The 21,665-nt window shown below is 44.0% G+C and overlaps 1 protein-coding gene across 2 annotated transcripts in view; it reads right to left on the reverse strand.

Moving 5' to 3' along the window:
• Positions 1-7,488: 7,488 nt before the first annotated feature.
• LOC116840018 (tetraspanin-15-like) overlaps positions 7,489-21,665 on the reverse strand; it is a 216,745-nt gene continuing 202,568 nt past the window's right edge. For both annotated transcript variants that reach the window (XM_075062739.1, XM_075062738.1), the window contains one exon: positions 7,489-8,014. In XM_075062739.1, coding sequence (XP_074918840.1) covers positions 7,790-8,014 — 225 coding nt within the window. In that variant the 3' untranslated portion in view covers positions 7,489-7,789. The remainder of the gene's footprint in view (positions 8,015-21,665) is intronic.

Genomic DNA, 21,665 nt, shown 5'->3' on the forward strand with positions numbered 1-21,665 from the left:
CTCAGCTTAAAAAATTGAGCTGTTCTGCACTCAGTGTGCACTTAACCATGGTGAGCTTTTCTGAAAATCTGGGGTCTCGGTCTGATCTCCCTCACTAACTGGGCTGTAGGATGGTTTGGCTTTCATTGCTGGAGATATGGACCAAGCAGATGCTTTTATGTATCTCATCCTTCATACATGGTTAAAAGAAAGATATTACACTTAAGAATTTATTTATTTTTTAAATTACATTTTTATGCAAGTAAAGTATGCCTCTCGTGCTCGTAGCAAGTGGCCTGTGGTGTCAAAGCAATTTAATATCTGCCCTGAATCTGGAATTGGAGTCAGTGTCCTCAGAGAACCAACCCCCTCTACAGGTAGGATCATTTTTTTCACTAGGGGCAGGGAACATCCAAACTGGAGGTCAGACTCCTCACAGCTGAGAGAGAAAAACCAACCAGACTTGCCCAGAATGACGGCCGCACAGTCCTGGAGATGCAAAATTATTCCTGCCCTATGGATTGAATTCCACAAATAGCATTGAGTTCTTGTGAAAGAAAGAATGAAAGAAAGAAAGAAAGAAAGAAAGAAAGACTCTTCCTTCCGACAGGGCAGGTAGAAGTTTAAGCCTCCTGGGGCCAGATCCAGTCTTTCAATTGACTGCAGTGGGTACTGGATCAGGCCTGTGTAGTATAATTGTTAGCATGCCAAAAGAAGATAAGAATCCCAGACGGAAGCTGCATCCTGCCAGATCAGGACTTTTGAAGAGGAGCTAGTGGCAGAAGCGTGAATGGTCCAGGCAGTCTGGGCCAATACTACTTTCTCCAGGACAAAGGTTTAAATTGTATCCATCTCCTCCTCTCCTACTGACCTTTGCCCTCCAGGTTGGTTTTGTTTTTTTACAGACTACTCTGAAACCTTGACACTTACACATTGAAACAGTTTCTTAAAATAAATAAATCAAGTAAGAGGTGAATTACGTGCTAAATGATTTATGTTTCCCTGCTGAATGCATTATACATCATAAGGCTCAGAAGCCAGAGTTAAAAAAAAAAGTAAAGAAACAGTCTTGTGGATGACTGCTTCCTGATGTGACAGCTTGGTAGGGGAAGGCCCAGAGCAGGCAGGGGACCTGTCAAGAAGCTGAACAAGGCAGATACCTTCATAGGAGGGCAAAGAAAAATCTCAAATCTCAAACAGGGAAACTAAAATAGGAGGAGGATATTTAGGTTAAACTAAAGGAATTTTTAAAAGAAGATCTTTTCTGGAGTGAGGTAGGGGCTAAAACCTGGAAGGCGGCTTTGGAAGTTCTTAGGAAAGCTACAACGGACTCAGTCTTGCTGTAACTGCAGACAGTAAGTGGCTTGGTTTTCTAAAGTGCACCTGACAAGTCCCACTGAAGTCAACGGAGGTAGTGGATACTCAGCACCTCTGAAAAGTCAGGCCCCTGCAATTTTAACATTAACTTAAAAGGGAACAGATCTAATAACCTGGCTACTTGAGTTCCTGTATGCTGCTGATTCGAAACATGGGATTACCATACTTGATCACATACTGAGGCCTGGTCCACACTACGACGTTAAATCGATTTTAACAGCGTTAAATCGATTTAACGCTGTACCCGTCCACACTACAGTGCTCTTTAAATCAATTTAAAGGGCTCTTTAAATCGATTTCTGTACTCCCTCCCCAACGAGAGGAGATAACCCTAAAATCGAATATTATTATAATCAAAATGGTAGGTGTGACGGAAATCGACATTATTGGCCTCGGGAGGTATCCCACAGTGCACCCACTGACCGCTCTCGTGACAGCAATCAGAACTCAGAGGCCTGGCCAGGTAAACAGGAAAAGCCCCGGAACTTTTGAATTCAATTTCCGTTTGGCCATCGTGGAAGCTCTGACAGCACAGTGACCACGCAGAGTTCATCAGCACAGGTAACAATGCAGTCTCCTGAGATTGAAAAAGCGCTCCAGCATGACCGCAGAGAGGTCGGATCTGATCGCTATATGGGAGAGATTCAGTGCTAACAGATCCGTTCTAAAAGACGAAATGAAAAAATATTTGAAAAATGTTCAAAGGAGCGTAATGTTGGGAAAGGCACGCAAGGACCTCAGTGAGTGCAGAGTGAAAGTTAAGGCCAGCTCAAACAGCATACAAGAAACCAAAGCGACAACGAAAGATCAGGGTCAGGTCCAAAAACATCCGCTTCTACGCTGAGCTGCATGCAATTTTAGGGGCTGCGCACCATATACCCCTCTCCGTGAATTCCGAGGTGGGGTCATAATCTCACCATGGCAGAGGATTCAGCGGAGGGGGAAGATGAGGAGGAGGAGGAGGAGGAAGAAGAGACGACGGAAGATCGTTGCAGCGAGCACACAGCATTTCATTAGTCCAAACAGCGCCAGGAGCTTTTTGTGACCCAGACGGAATTACCCCCAGCCCTCCAAGCCACTGAGCCCAAACAGTGAGCCATGGAAGCGACCTCTGGTGAGTGTATTTGTAAATATCAAAACATGGTTTAAAAGCAGGCGTTTTTAAATAGTAGATTTGCCATCAGGGCTTTTGGATGCATTTGCAGCCGTAAAGTTCAACAGGCTGTAGCAAAGCTGGGGAGGGAGGAATGATAGCGCTGAGCGTTTGGCGAGCAGGAATCTTCCCAGCTACGCCACGCCGGCGGTGGGGAGGGGGGGAAGGGAGGTGGGGTTTAGCACTGATAGCAAGCCATGCGGTGGGGGGAGGAATATAGCAATCCCTTACACAGGGAAAGAGGAGGGTTGGCGTCTGCTGCTCGCCTGTTAATAGGAAAAAGCATCATAGGGCACTGTGTAAATGAGGCTGGAGAAGTCAAAAGATAAGAGCCTTATCATGGCGCCATGAAGCTGAAGTCTGATGCCCGGACCTGCATCTGGTGAGATCTGCAACACCAGAGCCACAACACTCAATATTAAAAGATGCAAAATGTGACCTTGTAGGGAAATCACATTGTTGTGCTAGGCATGTAAGGTGAACAGTTGTTTTCACTGTGAAAGAGTATAACCATGTTCTGTAAAATGTATCTTTTTACATACTTCTCTCCTGTTTTCCCTCCCCCATGCAGCTGCACACGTTTTTCCAGCTCCCTACTCCATCGCCGAAGGCTAGCTCAGATAAGGCAGAGGAAGAAGAGGCGCGAGATAAATGTTCTCTGAAATCATGAAGTAACCCACAATTGAAGACTCATCAGAATGAGTGGAAGGACATGCTAGCAAAGTACAGGAAAGATGCCAGTGACGTGAGGACAGGAGGGACGCTAGAGAGAGAAGTGGCGCCAGAAGATCAGAGGTGTAGGGCAGGAAGATCAGCGGTGGCGGGATGCAACGCTGGGCTGCTGCGTGGATCAAACTGATATCTCCGACGACGTTGGTGGACTTTAGGAAGGGCGCGGGTACAGAGTGCACTGCAGCCCTGTTTAACCCACTCAGTACTTCTCATGTTCCATATCTTCCTCACCCAGACGTATTAGAACGCGTGGGGAAAGGCTTTCTGCACCCGCCCACTCCCACCCAATTGACAGTCCAAACCAAAAGGCCGTCATTACATTGAAATGTGCTTAATAGCCTTTCCTTCTCTCCTTCCTCCTCCCAAACCACACCTGGCATATACTTGATATTTCTCTGCCTCTTTTTATAATTACTGTTAACAAAGAATACATGCAAAGGGGGAGGTGGGTGCTTACAGGGAATGTCTTTTAATAAAGAATAATGATTTTAATGATAGTGACTTTATTTCCTTAAGCAAGCTTAATCGAAGGGGGAGGTGGGGTGCTTTCAGGGAAGAGAGTCAATGAAGAGGTGGGGTTCTTGAAGGGGAAGCAAACACAGCAGTCACACCGTACCCCAGCCCGTGAGAAACTCGTTTCAAGGCTTCTCTGATGCGCAACGCTTCCCTGGTGTGTGCTCTTCTAATCGCCTGTGTGTCTTGGCTGCTTGGTAGTCCAGTGCCAGGCCACTTTGCCTCAGCCTCCAACCCCGCAAAAAAAAAAAAAAAAAAAAAAAAAAAAAAAAAAAAAAAAAAAAAAAAAAAAAAAAAAAAAAAAAAAAAAAAAAAAAAAAAAAAAAAAAAAAAAAAAAAAAAAAAAAAAAAAAAAAAAAAAAAAAAAAACAAAAAAAAAAAAAAAATAAAAAGGTCTCCCCTTACGCTCACACAAGATTGTGGAGGCAACACAAGTCAGCAATAACAAAGAGGACATGGTTTGGCTGAGGTCTGAGGAGTAAGTAATTGCGCAGCGGCTTTTAAACGGCCAAATGCACATTCTACTACCATCCTGCACTTGTTCAGCCTGTAGTTGGAACAGCTCTGACCACTGTCAGAGCTGCCTGTTGTACTGGCTTCTGAAGCCATGGCACAAAAGGGTAGGCTGGTCCCCCAGGATAACGACATGGCATGTTGAACATACACCCAACTGTTATTTTCTGGTCTGGGAAGTATTCTGCCTGCAGCCATTAAACAGAGTAGTGCGTCTAAGAACAGAGCGTCCATGAACCCTTCCTGGTCATCCCACGTGGATGTTGTGAAAGTCCCCTGTGATCCACCGTGCCTTGCAGCACCATTGAGAGATACCCCTGCGGTTTACGTATTGGTGCCCTGGTGGCTCCAAGGCCCAAGATAGGGATATGGGTTCCATCTATGGCCCCCGACAGTTAGGGAATCCATTGCAGACAAAGCATCCCACTATGAACCTGTAACGTTTCCCAGAGTCACAACCTTTCGAGCAGCATTTAATGATTGCTTTGGCTATTGCATACAGCACCCCGCCATGAGGTTCCCACTCCAAATTCGATTTCCCGACGACCGTAGCTGTCGGAGTTGCAAGTTTCCAGAGAGCTATTGCCACTCGCTTCTCCACTGTGAGGGCTGCTCTCATCTTGGTTTAGGCATTTCCGGGCAGGGAAAGCAAGTCACAAAGTTTCAAAAAGAAAGGCCTTACGCATGCGAAAGATTGCAGCCACTGCGAATCGTCCCACACCTGCAAAACATGCAGTCCCACCAGTCTGTGCTGTTCCCAACGCCCAAAATCGGCGTCAATGGGTAGAACCTGCCCCATTACCAAAGCAGTAGCTCAAAACGCATGGGGGGGGGGGGGGGGGGGGGGGGGGGGGGGGCCCGTGTTAGGAAGAAGTTCTAGTGTCAATGCCCTCATCACTCTGTTGCCACTCCTGCGTACTGCTCCCCTTCCTGCCTTTGCAGTTCATGTTCACCAGGACAGCACGAGAATGCGCGAGGTTTTACAGACGTCCATGAATGCATGTAACTGATCTCACAGGCAGGGTCCATGCGTCTGTGCTATGGCGTTTGCTCAGTTCACCCAGGGAAAAAGGCTGAACGTTTCTGCTGCTTCACAAAGGAGGGTGAGACTGTGTACCCAAGAACACCCGCGACAATGATTTTTGCCCCATCAGGCACTGGGCTCTCAACCCGGAATTCCAAGGGGTGAGGGAGACTGAGGGAACTATGGGATAGCTACAGAATAGCTACCCACAGTGCACTGCTCCAGAAATCAACCCTAGCCTCGGACCATGGACGCACACCGTCGAATTAATGTGCCTAGTGTGGACACGCACAATTGACGTTATAATACCTGTTTAATAAAACCGGTTTTAGCTAATTCGAAATTATGCTGTAGTGTGGACGTAGCCTGAGTAAATCGGGTCTGGTATCCCACCTGCTGCAGTGGCCAGCAAAGGGTACTTCAGCATGGAGAAAAACCTTTCATAATGCACCTACCCTTTGTGTTACATTCTACTTGATTTATTTTGACGCTTTCCTCTGCAGCTACAAAAATGGCCACCTACTCTGAGCACAGGCTGTCAGATAGGTGTCAAATTCCAGCATGCCATTTAGCAAAAACCAGGGAATAGAGGTGAACAAGCATCCTGAAGATGAAAAGCTCCACATCCCATTTCCAGCCTCCTAACTCTTGAGCCATCTGGTCCTACACTCTGCAACAATCTAAATTATACATTTAAAAATGGCAGAAAATATTAGTCAGTTTCAAGATGGATAATTTCATCATATTTGAAGCTAAACAAATTCAGAATAGAAATAAAGAACAAATTTTTAAACAAAAAGAATGATTTACGATCAGATCAACCTAAAAAGGGTTACGGTGGATTCTCCAACACTGGAAATTTGAAAATCCAGTTTGGATATTTTTCTTATTCAAGCACAGCTATTGGATTTGCAGCTGGAATTAATATAGGGAAATCTTACAGCTTGTGTTAGTCAGGTGGTCAGACGAGACAATCACAATGGTCCCTTCTGGCCTTGGAATCTATGAATATGAAAACCAGCTGATATCACATTGCAATAAGATCAAGCACGGACATTGAAGCAGGTGTTTTTGTTTTCCTGAGGATAAGAATTAAAGCAATTGTTCACCAGTGATGTCCAGGAGGGGTTCAGAGCCCTACATATTGCCATTGCCCCAGGAATCTCTCCTTGCTAAGCAGAAGCACATAAACTTGCAGCAATAACCCAAAATTTGGCTCCCCATTCTGACTCATATTCCTGGAAAAGTCAATTCCTTTTCAAGACAGCTATTGGCATCCTCCAATGAATAGGCTACAGAAGAACCTCTGGGCAAGTGGGTCTGTGTTCCAGTTACCCAAGAGACCGTAAAAGCGAACTTTTTACTTTTAGATAGTGCTTTCCATCCTGACTGATGCCAAAGAGATTTTATATACAAATAGATGGGGGACCCCTCACCCTTCACTGAAATGCAGCAGCTATGTAACTGACCACAGCAACACAACTGCTAAGGACGGTAAGTGACAAGACTAACACGTCTCACTGGAAATACAAGGAGAATGCAAGGAAAGAGAAGGTAATTATCTAATGTGGTATTGAAGTGATCACTACTTATCTATCATATATACCCACTTTCAAAAAGTGCTATGGGAACCTTGATCACCAAAAATGGTCAAGATCACTTTTAGGGCTCATCTGAAAACTATTCACGATGGCTGCAACATTCTGGGGGATGCTGGTTCATTATGGCTCAGAAGGAAGGCCACCTACTAGAGTAGCCAACACCACCTCTCATGAGCAGAGTACTGCTGTCCTCAGGCGATACAGAGCTTGGCCTGAAGTTCCAAAAAAGCCAAACAACCTCCTGGCCTCGATCTCTTCCAGGAGCAGAACTACATCAGTTCCACGGGGCCATAGCTTCTCACTGCTCTGGAGAAGGGCACAAGATTTGACCCTTACGCAGTCAAGAGAGACAGCTGAAATGAAGAATTGTATAGCGATAATAATATTAAACATTGTGCAGGTAAGAACAGGCCATTCAGAACACATCTTTGCAAGAGATGGCAGTTATAACGACATTCTCTTTGCAGACTGGCCTTCTTTTCTTTGTGATAACTCAGGATATTAAAACTCATACTTCCATAGCTAACTGCAGTGTTTTCTACCAATTCCACACAGTTTCTGGTAGCTAAAAATACAAATCAGAAACAAGCAAGATTAAAAAAAAAAGTTACATTTATTTTGTAAAAAGGAGATATATACAAATACTTGGGGTTGCCAAGACAGTGCATGTAAACTATGGAGCTTTTGTGTGTCTTCAGGGTGTGTTGATTCTTACTCATGTATCCATATTAAGTTATTTTAGAATTCCTGCTAAGATATCCCATGAATCTGAGGATGAAGCACGATTGGGTGTGATATCTAGTTATTTCCCTACTTAAGGTCCATCACACATTCTCTAGTCTGTACCTTCAGGTGCGCTGTGCTATGAACTGCCACGATGAGGATACTGGTACCTTTTCACACTTTACTTTGACCGATAACCTCTTCGTCATCGTCATCGTCTGTGACATTGACAGGAATGTAGCCTCCTTCTCTCGGAAAACACAAACACCAGCCAGCACCTGTGAAGTCCACTGTTTTGAAGTCTATCACCTCAAGTGCCTTGAAATCAACAGTGTCCCATCTGTAGTATATGTCGTCAAGCTTTCGCCAATATAACCTGGCCATAAACAGGCCAAGTACCTGCAAGAAACATTCATTGAAAGGGATTAGATATAGTGATGTCAACTCTTTATGCAGTTCCTTAAATACAAGAACTTTTTAGTTTAAAGGTCTTTTAAACCTGGCCATGTTAATAAATCCTCAGGTCTCATGCTAGGCAGGACTGAGCCTAAACAGAACTTGGATGGGACATGTCCAGGGAAAATGAAGATGCTGCAGGAAGAGATGTAGACGGTACTATTCAGCTCTAAGTCTGTAATGAATGTTGCAGCACTGCTGTGCTGCTACAAGTGCAGTCTTTTAAACATGCTCTGAAAGTTATCCCCCCTGACACTTTTTTTTTTTTGGCAAGAGGTGGTGTGTTAACCCTCGTGTTCTGGTCAAATTCCAGTAGGGCTCATTCCATTTTGCCTCCTTGAATTTCCCATGAAGTTTCAGGTGGAGAAACTGCTCTTAAATTGTGCTATTTTGTAAAGCTATTTGTGCATAGCAGCAAACGTGTACGATGGTAAAGTTGGCTGCATTTCAGTGGTAGGTAAATGAGCCTGATATACACAGTATTTAACACACGTTGGGATCCTTCAGTGCTATATAACATTATTACTGCTTCGGTAGGTGAAGGTGCATTAAAAGGAACAAGAATTTGATATAGTTTGGTGAACATCTCTTTTGGCCTTTTCCAATTTCTCCCTCAGTCAGCCAGAAGACTTATTTCCCTTATCTGCTGTGACAGTCCTAAACGCCTCCTTGGTTTACATGACATGCACAGACTTGCAGCCTGGCCACAGCAATGATAGCATCAGATAGTTAGGCTCTTATAGGCCCAAGAGAGGAGATGCAACATACCCAAGGAACCTGTGACATTTCAACTATAAGAATTTAAGCCAGACAATCTCCTGTGGCTTCTCCAAATGTAGATAAGAAGGTGCAGTAATTTTTGATTTTCATTATTTATGCATCCAAACAAAGCCATCAAAGCAAAAATATCAGCATTACTTGAGTTGATGTTATTGTCCATTTGAGTAAATAAATTCATCAAACTGGCTCAGACCATGAGGTCTGGGATCTTGCCTTCAGCAAAGTCCAATATTAAATACTGCAGAGAAAGGCAAAAAGCCAATACAATATAATGCATCTAGTCAATTGTGTGGCACTATGTATAGGAGAACAAATCTTCTCTTAACCTCTGAATGGTATCAGATCATGCTCTGAAGTATGTGGTTTGACTAACTTGGCTTTGAGTGGACTATCCCCACAAAGAGGAACCAGAAGCTCCCTGGTTCTAATCCTGGCATAGATATTATCCTGCCGGGTGACCTAGGACAAGTCATTCCCCCACTCTCTGCCTCCATTTGCCCATCTGTACAGAGAGGACAGGCAGGAGTGTTAGCAGAAATACATGGTTAATGCTTGAAAAGGACTTCTTTGAGATTCTTGGATGAATGCAAATTACTGAACTGGGGTCTCTGAAGAGTGAAGTTCTCTCTTGATTAGCAGCACAAGCAGTGGCAGCATACATTCCTCCACAACAGCCTGCTAATTTTTGTTATTCTGGCTCTAGAAAAAAGGTGCCGTTTCAATGGTCTATTCAGTCTTTGGCCTCCCTGCTGAGGTTGCCAGCAGGGGGACAAGTCCCATTTATTAGAAGTGGAACTGAGGCACCAGCCATTTCATGTGGATCAAACAAGAGCCATCATATAGGCTTGTCTTTGCTGCTGATCTGGGATGGATATGAATGAGCGATGTAGATCAGAACTGGCTTTGCATCCCTTAGTTAGCAACCTCCTGAGTTAGCTGTAGCCTAATTTTCAACTCCTGTTAACTGTGGTGTGATGTTTGGGTGCTCAGTTCTTCTGAGGCACTAATTTCTCCATTCTTTCAGCTTTAAGGCCCAGCATTGATACTCAGAGTTGATCTGTTTAAGGTACTTATCTGGCCCCCGTTACTGCCCAATCTTTTACATATTTATTCTCATGCACCCCTCTGAGATTGGGGGCAGTAGAACTGCCCTCTCTACAGGCAAGAGAATAAATGATGGGCTCAGCGTAACACACAAAATATTCAGTAGGGCAAATGCTTGACCCCTGGTCTCCCAAGTCCCAGGCTAGAGCCCTAACCACTGGGCCATCCTTCTGCTCCAAGCAAGGCCCTTAACCTTTCAGCTATCAGCTCAGTTTCTCTGGTCACCACCACACAACAAATGAAGAAACAATGCAAACCACCTAATACAAAATTACAAAAACCAAGTTCCCATTAAATTCTCAGCTAGAATAATGGCCTCATTTATATCACACTCTTAAATGGTTTTATCTCATTAATTATAACACTAGTAACTTGCTAACCAGATTACAGTTAGGTCTGAAATCACAGTATTGTACAGCCACAGTGCACATTATGGGAAGAGTGGCAAATAATTTGATTTTTTGCTAAAAACTTTATCATGCCAGAAGGAAAGAGATGGTTCAGTGTGCTATTTATATGCTGCCATGCAGAGAAACAAAATCATAAAGCATTTCAGTCTAAAAAACCTATTTCATTAGCACAAGATTTAAAGTATCACTTTGCGTTCACCTGACGTTTTCTTATAAGCAGCATAACAGTGGTGATTATGAGCAAAATACTAGGGAGATAATTTAGTAGGGTAAAAACAGGTACAAGACACTATTTACAGAACAGATGATGACAACAGTAATAATCAGAGGTTTCCTCTGCTCATTTGGAACATCAGGCGTTCCAGCAAAATCCGGTATGTGGCTTATTTGGTATTAATCCCTCAATTACTCAGATTTCAGAGGATGGCAGCTTCCTTGGAAGACAAAAGTTTTGGGCCAATTTCAATCTCTGGTGCCCACAGGCACAACCGTAATGACTTCAGTAGAGAAGGCCCACTGACATGTGAGCTGAATATGATATTATGAATTCAAGTACAGTGGAATGACGGACCATGATGAACAATAATGATGACTGGTGGGCATAGCTCAGATGCTTTGGCTTGGTTTCGACAAGCAGTCTAAAGTTGAGTTGCTAATCTGAACATTGTCCAAACTCTCGGGTTTGCAAAATTGGAAACCCAACCACAGCAGACACACCTCGTTCATTATCTTTTGCTCTGGAACCTTGTGTTCTTTTAGTTCTTCCAGATCCATTCTCCTGACTAGAAACAATTCAATCTGAAACATCTTGCTGTGAAACAGAAGAGGCTAAGAAGTGCTCTGTAAGCAGTGAAGCCTTCTCTCAGAAGGCTAGGCAGCCTTTGCCTGTGATTCATTGTTTTGAGCCAGATGGGCTCAATTTGGAAATACAAGTGCCTTAAGGACATTGGGATCCATATTTAGATGCTCAAATCACATTAAACAGGCACTGACACAATCAAGTGCCAAGTGAAAATTCCAATATAGAATTCGAATGCATTGTTTGGCTATTTATGTCTGAAAATCACACTTGCAGTATAACCAGTAGACCAGCCCTAAGTTGCTGTGCAGACCCTGCTGCCATATGCTCATGCGCTTGGATGTTTGAAACAAAGGAGTGAGGGCAGTCCCATGAGACCTTTCGCTGTTTACGCAGTGCTTTTACCCAAGAGTAGGTCACTCCCCTATGATATACTACCGTGCAGCTATTAGAGTCATGTGATGGGAACAGACAGGACAATGAGTCTAGTGCGCAGACAGGAACACAATGTTTTGAATTGAATTGAACTTTTCCGATGTTTGTGGTGGGAGGAAGGGGTTGACTTGCCCTCTATATAGGCCTCTGTAGGTGATTAATTGTTTTTTAACTCTGAATGACCAAAACTGCACTGAGATACAGTGCAGAAAGAGCACACCTACCAGCTGGGGTGATGCATTAAGAGGAATATGTTACTAAGTTACATGGACTTTATTCTCCCAAGCAATTAACTTCACGCCATGGTGTAGAAGCTTTGTGTAAGATTAAAGCTATATAATCCTATGGTTTAAGATGACCTAATTTGACGTCTGCAGGGCTTTCCCTATCATTTTGCGAATGCTATTAGCAAACGTTTTTTTCTAACATTGCTTAAAGGACACTGAAGTGTAAATCAGGAAGTAACCAAACTGCATCTGCCACATTTATTAATTTGAGTCTAACACATTATTGTGGCATATTGTTTTTCGAGCTGAAAAATTATACTAATGATTTATTTGAATCCTAATCAATCTGTGAAATTGTCTGGAAACTGAGAATGTTAAAAGGAAGAGACAAATGGGGATAAATAGGCCTGGGTGTAATCCACTTTAAATTACACAACAGTTTTGCCATTAAATAGAATGGAAAATGAGTTTGCCAACAAGAGGCTACACAATTTGCAGACAGACTTAACAGCAAATTGACTATGGGGAAATAACTAATCAAATCATTGGTCTCCAGTGAACAGATAAACATTACCAACATTTGATTTATTCATTTGTCTTTGGAAAAAGAAGAGAAGCTCTTCCATTCATGCTAATGGCCCGTGCAGGTGATCCGAAAATTATGTTTGAAGTTAACTTGGCCTCTGAGACTCACCAACAATTTTGCACTTCCCATGGAACACTAATACTTATGGAGCCTATAGATGTCTAGTTTTACTTTACAGTTGTTCTATAAGTCACCGAAATAAGAGCAAGCTATGACCAATTAGGGCACATAGCGCATTCCCCTAACAGTTCAGGATTGTTCCCTACAGCATGCTCTTTGTCGGGTCTCGTTTCAGCCATTCATTGCTGTTGCGTTATTTTATGAATAGCACACTATGCAACATCTTTTATTAAAAGTGATCATTAGAATGACTTGCCCAGTGATGGGATCTGTTTGTGGTACACTCAGCACATATGAAAGTGCTTCTCATGCAATGCACATTGCGGGTATGGAAGTTGCTAGTACTTGACCCTATCCAATCTAAAGCTGTAACAACAAAGGCTTCTACGCAATGGCTTAGAGTAAGCAGCAATCGTCTAGTACCTGCAGGAGTCTTCCCTTATTCACAGGATACGACAGTAAGGGAGCTGGGAGGCCGTATAACGGAGACCAGGATCAACCTCACAGTGGTAGGCACACCCTTTGATAATTAAAAGTACAATAATTGTTTTATGAGTCCCAGTCGCTCCATCCTCAGGGCTTTGCCGAGCATCCTGTCTATTTTATGTCTATCTTACAGTGGAAGCTCTTTGGGGTGGGGGCCATCCCTGTGTTTCCTGTTTTTATACCACGGAGCACGTTGCTGGCACTTGAACAGTATGTTATCATCATCCTTAGAGAGGTGCTACAGAGTGCAAAGTTAGGCGTGGCAAGCTGGTCAGCTGACCGGTCAAATGTCAGCTGGCAGTCAAATACTGTCAAATATTCCGGTAAGAGTCTCCGAGGTTTTGTTACTGATTTGTTTCTGTGGTCATAGTTCAAATAAATTAGTGCTTGAAAATATTTGACCACCTTTCAACAATGTATGGCCAGTCAATTGACCAATTATTGTTAGATCCATCAAATGCCCAACCTTAGACATATTATTATTAGGGATTCTTCTGTTTGAAAGGCATTATATAAATCAGGGGTGGCCAAACTTACTAACTCTCCAAGCCACATACAACAATGTTCAGAAGTTGGAGAACAGGGGCACACCTGCACAAGATACTTTGCCAGAAGCTGGGAATGGGCAATAGGGGATGGATCACTTGATGATTACCTGTTCTGTTCATTCTCTCTGAGGCACCTGGCATTGGCCACTCTTGGAAGACAGGATACTGGGCTAGATGGACCTTTTGTCTGATCCAGTACGGGTGTTCTTATCCTGGGACTCGGGGCTTCAACAAGTACTCCTGTTCTTTTTGCGGATACAGACTAACACGGCTGCTACTCTGAAAGCCCCACAGGAGGTGGCTGCTGGGGCTTGGCCTTGATCCTACTGAAATCCCAAGCCACAGTAGACATGCCCCATGGGCCTGAAGCCTTGAGAACCCCCTTTCCACTGGGCAGAAGGCCCTACTCCACCACCCCGCTGCAAGGCAGAGGTCCTGAGCTCCCCACTCCCAGTATGGTAGGTGGAGAACGGGGAGGTTCAGAAGGTTCTGTGAGCCACACTAACTCTAAAAGAGATGCATATGGCTTGCGAGCTGTGGTTTGGCCCCCTCCGATATAAATGAAATACTAAGGTTTTATTCGTATTATTTGCTAGAAAATAAAACCACAGAAACGGAAAGTAAAGTGAACATTAGAATCTTCAAAACACTTCACATCATTTAGCTATCCAGATGGCTTGAAATCAACATATCTTACAGCTCAAATGATCTTCTAATAAGTTTGTTTTGTGCCCTGTGGCTTTGAAAACAATTCATTACTAAAACAGATAGTAATGTGTCCTCATGCTATTCTTTCAAGAATCATGCATCACTAAAGGCATGTGGAATACATTAACCTTCCAACACTATTTACAACCCAGAAATTGTGCAATGGGATATACAGAACTTCTAAGGTTCAATTGATTCTTTTGCCATAGAATTGAAGCAGAAAGAAATAAGCAAAGCAGGTAGACTTCTGGTTGAATCTGATAGCCAGCTTAGAAATTCAAAACACTTTATTTCATCGCGCATTCATTACTTCTGCTATGTACACTCGTGGGACAATTACAAACTCAGGTCACAAACAAAAAGGAATGTCATGCTCTAAAACAGTAGGCAGTGCTCTCCAGAGCCCACTAAGAAAAAGGCTTAAGACTTGCATTTCAAAAATCTAATGCCACTTGTTAGATATATTCAGGTTCTTATATGAGAGTGTCCATCACTGTGTAAACGAAGGGCCAGGTTGTCCTTAGCAAGATCTTAAGTGATTTGCACAAGGGCACCTGATATTTTAATGGCAAAACCAGGATGAGATCTCACATGTTCCTGACTTCCACTCCTGTACTTAAGTCCATTAGACCATGCTGTCCTGGAATCAGCAGAGGAATTTAGGTTCCAGTGCTGTTAAACTACCAGGAGAGATTGAAGGAGCCCACATTAGAATATCATCGAATCATAGGAATGTCGGGCTGGAAGGGACCTTGATAAGTCATCAGGTCAAACCCCTGCACTGAGACACGACCAAGTAAACCTAGAGAATATCTGTCACATGTTTGTCCAATCTGGCCTTAAAAATCTCCAATGACGGGGATTATACCACCTCCCTTGGAAGCCTGTTCCAAAGCTTAACCACCCTTAGAGTTTGAATTTTCCCTACTGTCTAACCTCAATCTCCCTTGCTGCAGATTATACCCATAACTTCTTGTCCTACCATCAGCAGACAAGGAGAACAATTGATCTCCATCCTCTTTATAACAGCCTTTAATATATTTGAAGACTGTTATCAGGTCTGTCCCCCCACCTCTGAGTCTTTCTTTTCTCAAGACTAAACAAGCTCAGGTTTTTTAACCATTCCTCGTGGGTCAGGTTTTTTAAATCTTTTTATCATTTTTGTTGCTTTCCTCTGGACTCTTCTCTAATTTGCCACATCTTTCCTCCTGTGTCTTACATACGACACTCCTATTAATGCACTCTAAGATAATATTAGTCTTTTTCACAAGATCACATTGTTGACTCAGTAAATTTGTCATCTACTGTCACCTGCAGAACCTTTTCACTAGTACTACCACCTAGCCAATTATTCTCTAGTTGAGCATTGACTTTTCCCGCCTAAGTATAGTACTTTGCACTTGTCTTTGACTGATTTTCTTCTTGTTGCTTTCAGATCAATTTTCCAATTGGTCAAGTTTGTTTTGTATTCTAATCCTGTCCTCCAAAGTGGTAGCAACCCCTTCCTGCTTGGTTTCATCTACAAATTTTATAAGCATACTCTCTGCTCCATTATGCAAGTTATTAATGAAAATATTAAATAGTACTGGACTCAGAACGACCCCTGTGGGATCCACCTGACACCCCCTCCTTGTTTGACAGCAAAGCATTGATACTAAAGTATGGCATTTCAACAAGTTGTGCACTCAGCTTATAATAATTTCATCTAGAACACATTTCTCTAGTTTGCGTATGTGAATGTCATGTGTGACTGCATCAAAAGCCTTTCTAAAATATATCCCACCTAACCAGGTGACTGCTATCAGGGGGCTATAAGTTACAAGGTGGGCTGGGCACCACTTCCTCCCCCAAGCATTTTGTGTGGAGAGAGGCAGGTCTCTAAGTCATTCTCACAAGAAACAAAGTAGGTGCCTAAGCCAGCTAATTCCAGGAGAGGGGTTCCCAGCCGTGGCTTGCTAGCAGAGATTGGTGCCTCCCAGCAGCCTGAACTCAGGTACCTAGCTCCGTGAGAGGGTCAGGGCTTAAGATACGCTCCTCTTTTCAGAATTTCCCTGTGGCTAGTCTAGGCAGCTCCCTGTCTAATGTGCTGGCTTTTGTGGGTCCCATTTTAAGGCACTTATCTCTCCCCATGGACTGAAGAAGGAGCATAGGGACCTAACTCAGTCTTTGTGCATCATGTTGTTGTTTCCCTGATTTTCTGGATCCTTTGGGCTTTCCATATCTTCAATGTATGTCCCTATTGTTCCACCTCTCAGCCACTTTTTTAAGGAGATTATCAAAGGGATATAGCTTTGTCTAGAGGTTAGGCCTTTTATGGATGCAGGCCTAAATTCCCCCTTTCCTCACTACACTGAAAAAGGGAAAGAAAAATAAAGATTAGGGCAGTAAGAGAGACAGTAGAAGGCTGTATTTGTTAGTTAGCTTTACCAAAAGAACACTATTTCTGGAACAGTTATTGAATCCTTCAACTAGGAGCAGTGGCAGATTATCCATTGGGATGTTGGGGCCTGTGCCTAGAGGCCCCAGCCAACTGGGAGGCCCTGGAAAAAATCCACCACCGGGCGGAAGCCCCCACACTCCATCTCTGCACCGGGGCAGTAGCCACGGGGCGGCAGAAGCCCCCCAGTGGATCCCGACCCCGGCAGAAGCCGCAGGGTGGCAGGGAAAGCCCCCCTCCAGCAGTCCCTGACCCCGCTCTCTGGCAGAAGTGGTGGGTGGCCAGGGCTGGAGAAGCCCCAGCACCCCAACTCTGGTCCCCCACAAAAGCACAGGGGGCGGTGGGGGAACACCCAGCTCCCGCACTTGGTGCGGGGGCTGTGGTGTGGGGACAGAGCTTCTCTGGTCTTGGGGCTGGGGCTGGGGAATGGGGACACAGAAAGGAGAAAAAGGGATTGTCGAACTGTAGTGGGGAAGGGCATAATGGGGGGGAACCCTGGGTGGAACAGAGGCAGGCCCTGGGGAAGAGACAGAAAGAGGCAGAATGGGGGTGGAGTGATGGTGAGCAACCCCCCACTTGCTCTGGCCCAGGGCCCCAGGAAACCTTAATCCACCTCTGACTAGGAGCCTATGCAATGTTCTCTTTTGGTGGATCCACCCTCCCGAAAAATATTTTATAACAACAACCAGGGAAGTAATGAGAGGAAGGCAAAACCCACTGCTGACATGCAGGGAGAGCAGACCTACACAGACCTTCCCAACAGCCATGTAATTTGATGGAGCATGCTCCATTCCACCAGCACTTTCACACACCTAGAATTGTGGAATTCCTCCCTCAGATCACATGAGCACAGTCACCTCCGAAGCCCAAACAACCGGGAGGCAGGGGTGTCACTAGACAGCAACATGATATACTAGCACCCAGGGTGGGGAACAGGGGACCAAGCACCTGGTGCATTGTGCATGTGACAGATTGCTAGCAGAAGCCTCCTGATCACTGCCAGTGCTGCATGGTGAAGATGGCTACAGGCTCAGCTGCGAGCAATTAAACACTTTCTGTTGAGGGATTATGAGCAGCTGGGTGGTAATTCTGGGCTACTGATGCATGTGGGAGGGTATAAGTAGAAACAACAGGCAGCAAGGGGAAGCTCAGAAGGTGAGCTGAACTGAAGAGGGATGTGGCATGGAAAGCGCCTGCTTTAAGATGCCCGTGTTACGTTGTGTGTGTAAACGTGCGGAGGAATAAAAGGTACATGTGCAAGGAACTGCTTCAGACTGATTAACTGAAAAGCTCCTAGGTATTTTTTCTCCTCAGGATCATGGACCTACTGTGGAATTGGGCTCTTCTTCAAGAATATGAAAGATGTAATAAATCTATAAATATTTGGCACACACGATCACATAAGTCTGTCCTAAACAATGAAATATTCCAGTTCTACCCAGCTGCATACCAAATTCATCCTGGCACAACCACTCACATTAAGGAGATCAAAACAGAGCAAAGGAGGCTCAATTTAGTTGAAAAATAATTATGTGGCATCATTATTCATTTGTGTTTGAAACTGACAAGACTGCAGGATATTTTCATGCAGTATTTTGTGTTTTTCTAAGTTGCAGTGGGCAGTCCAAAGGGACAACGATATTCTGACCCTTTCAGTAAAGTGAAAATCATCCCCATTGTTTTTCATCTTAACGCCTCAAATATCTAGCTCCTCAAAATTGTGTGCTAGCTTTATGATTATGGGGATGGGCCCTGTCTTCTTGATGTAGACAGTAGAGACCTCCCAGCAACTTTTGTAACAGCCAGTGTTTATAGCGTTGCTCTTGGTCAAAGTTTCTCCTTCCCTCACTGCTGTCCCGTGTGTTGGGTGGTTTTTGTTCCCCACCCCACAGGTGGCTGCACCTGAGGGTATGTCTAAATTGCAGGCAGAGGTGTGACTGCAGCAGGTGTAGACATACCTGAGCTAGCTTTGAGATGCAGCAAGCTCGAACAACGAGAGCAAGTGAAGTGGTACCAGCATGTGGTGCTGCGACACTGCTGCTATCGTTATTTGAGCTAGCTAGATCAAAGCTAGCTTGGGTGTAGAATCATAGACTGCTGGGGTTAAAAGGGACCACAAAGGTCATCTAGTCTAACCCCCTGCCAAGATGCAGGACCCATCTGATTGCAGTGCAGACATACCTTCAGTGGTGCTGGCTAGTTCATACTAGTTTGTGAAACCGGATCCTTTGGATTGAGAGGTGTTGTGGAAATGTCACACGGTATTAGAGTCATGGGTTGGTAATGCTGAGGCCAATCCTACAAGGTGCTGGGCACCTTGAAGCCGGGATCCCGTTCTCATTGAAGTCAAAAGCTTCCATTGATGGGTGCAGAATCAGACCCTGAATCCCCTCAAGTCCCTTAGGACCAATTTGTACTGCCCCTTAGTCATACTGAATAGTACTTAACTCCATACATGGTCTCACTGACTTCAATGGGACTACTTGTGGTACAAGACACTAGGCACCGATCTGGCACTTCAGCACATGTCTATCAGCCAAACATGTAGCTTTAAATCATGCACATACATACTTCCTTGAATCACGACCCTATTTGAATATGAAGAGAGCATTAGAATTGGAATCTGGCCCTTTGACTTCAACATTGAAGTTGAAAGCACATTGCAACTTCCAGAATCCAGCAATTTGAGACAATGTATTCCCCTAACAATATAGGCTGGATTCAAGGAGGATGAAATTTGAACATTCATATTGTGCTTTGGCTTCAGGTTTTAATCAAAGACCCCTTAGAAGAATAAAAGCATCTGAGCTTCACAAACTCACTAGTCCAAATTCCCCAGTCTTCATTCTCCTCCAAGTGTGAACCAACTTCCGTAACAACTTATCCTACATGTATTTTTTAACTGAATGAAAATATAAAAGGCTGCCAGGCATTCAATATCCCACTCTCTGAAGGCCTCCTGCTTCCAGAAGCAAAGAGACTTCTAATGTGAGTGCTGCTTTTATTAGTGGTCAAGATCAGGGAACATTTTATTGCATAAAAGAGTATTAGTTACATATTCCAAAATGTAGCAAATCTCCATCTAAGAAAAGGTGCTCTTCCCCTGACTTTCCTCCCATTACATCTAGGAACATTACTGAGTGATTGGAGAAGTAGATGGACGTTACTACTTGCCAATGGTTTAAAGCATTCTAACAACCCGCCATGCTCATTGTGGATGAAATTCATCCCTATGCAGACAACCAGATCATGGCCTACACCAGGGGTAGGCAACCTGTGGCAAGCAAGCTGATTTTCAGTGGCACTCATACTGCCCAGGTCCCGGCCACCGGTCCAGGGGGCTCTGCATTTTAATTTAATTTTAAAAGAAGATTCTTAAACATTTTAAAAACCTTATTTTACATACAACAATAGTTTAGTTATATATTATAGACTTATAGAAAGTGACCTTCTAAAAATGTTAAAATGTATTACTGGCACACGAAACCTTAAATTAGAGTGAATAAATGAAGACTCGGCACAGCACTTCTGAAAGGTTGCCGACCCCTGGCCTACACACTGCCACTACTGGAATGCTTATATGGGATTGAAATTCCATACAGACCTTACACTGGATCTCTGCAAAAGGGTGAATTTCACTCAGTGCAATTTCTATAAAAAGGTGTTAAACTCTCCAGATGACATGTCTGTAGATATTTTATAAATCTAGAGAATTGCTCAAGAATAGGTGGCTACAAACATGGTCTTCTTGCTACTGTAAGATACAATACACTGTGGGGTTTTTCTCAGGTTACAAGGACGGATTGGCTAGAGGAGATCATGTACAGTGCTTAATGAGAACTGAATAATAATCGTAATAATGGTAATGAGGCTCGGTGGGGCTGGTAGGCTCAGGGGATTGGAAATGGCATCCAAAGCATTTCACCTCTCTCACCAATTCACATCTTGCCCAGGTGACTCTGTCATAAATAGCTGATGGATCAGTTTTTGCTCAAAGGCTTTGCGGTATCCTAATTAATGTGTGATGAAGGAAAGTCAGTGTGGGGTGTTTATAAATATTCACCAACTGCACTGAAAGATGCAGCTGATGTTGGTAATTAATTCTGGCCAGAAGAATTGATCAGCCATCACTAAAAGGTTGCTCAGGGGCCCCTTGCAAATTACCTCCTGTTAATTAGAACAAACAAAAGGAAATGCTACATTGCACAGCAGATAGCATAGCTATGGAGAAGGTCAGTGCCAAATATGGCAGCTGGGTGTAATAACGGTCTGGATAATATTCATGGCCAAAGAATATTTGCAGTTATGCAAACCAAAGAGAAGGAAGGATGTGTGGAAAGGAAAGATGTGTGTGAGCAGGTGTTTTTCACCTCCACGCATTGAACAAGCTAAATTCTATGCTGATGTGAATGGATGCAACTTCACTAACTTCTGTGGAGTTTCCCTCACTTACACCAACACAGAATTTGGCCCAAGATTATTTGTATCTATATTATTTTGCTTTGTGGCAGTGCCTGGTAGCACAAGTCATGGACCAAGATCTCATTGCACTAGGTGCTGTACAAATACTTCCCAGAAATAATACAAATACAACCCAGATCTTACACAGCACTTTACAATGGAGGTCAGTATCATTATCCCCATTTTACAGGGGGAAACTGAGGCACAGAGCAGAGACGTGACCTGTCAGAGGTCACCCAGCAGGCAGAGTCAGGAATAGAATCTAGGTCTTTTGCATCTGAATCCACTTTATATAGAACATATTTCATCTCCAGGGCCGGCTCTAGCCATTTTGCCGCCCCAAGCACGGCAGCACGCCACGGGGGGCGCTCTGCTGCTCGCCGGTCCCGCAGCTCCAGTGGACCTCTCGCAGGTGTCCCTGCAGAGGGTCCACTGGTCCCGCGGCTCTGGTGGAGCATCTGCAGTCACGCCTGCGGGAGGTCCACCAGAGCCG

Source organism: Chelonoidis abingdonii, chromosome 2, assembly GCF_003597395.2.
Source record: "Chelonoidis abingdonii isolate Lonesome George chromosome 2, CheloAbing_2.0, whole genome shotgun sequence".
NCBI classification, from domain to species: Eukaryota; Metazoa; Chordata; order Testudines; family Testudinidae; genus Chelonoidis; species Chelonoidis abingdonii.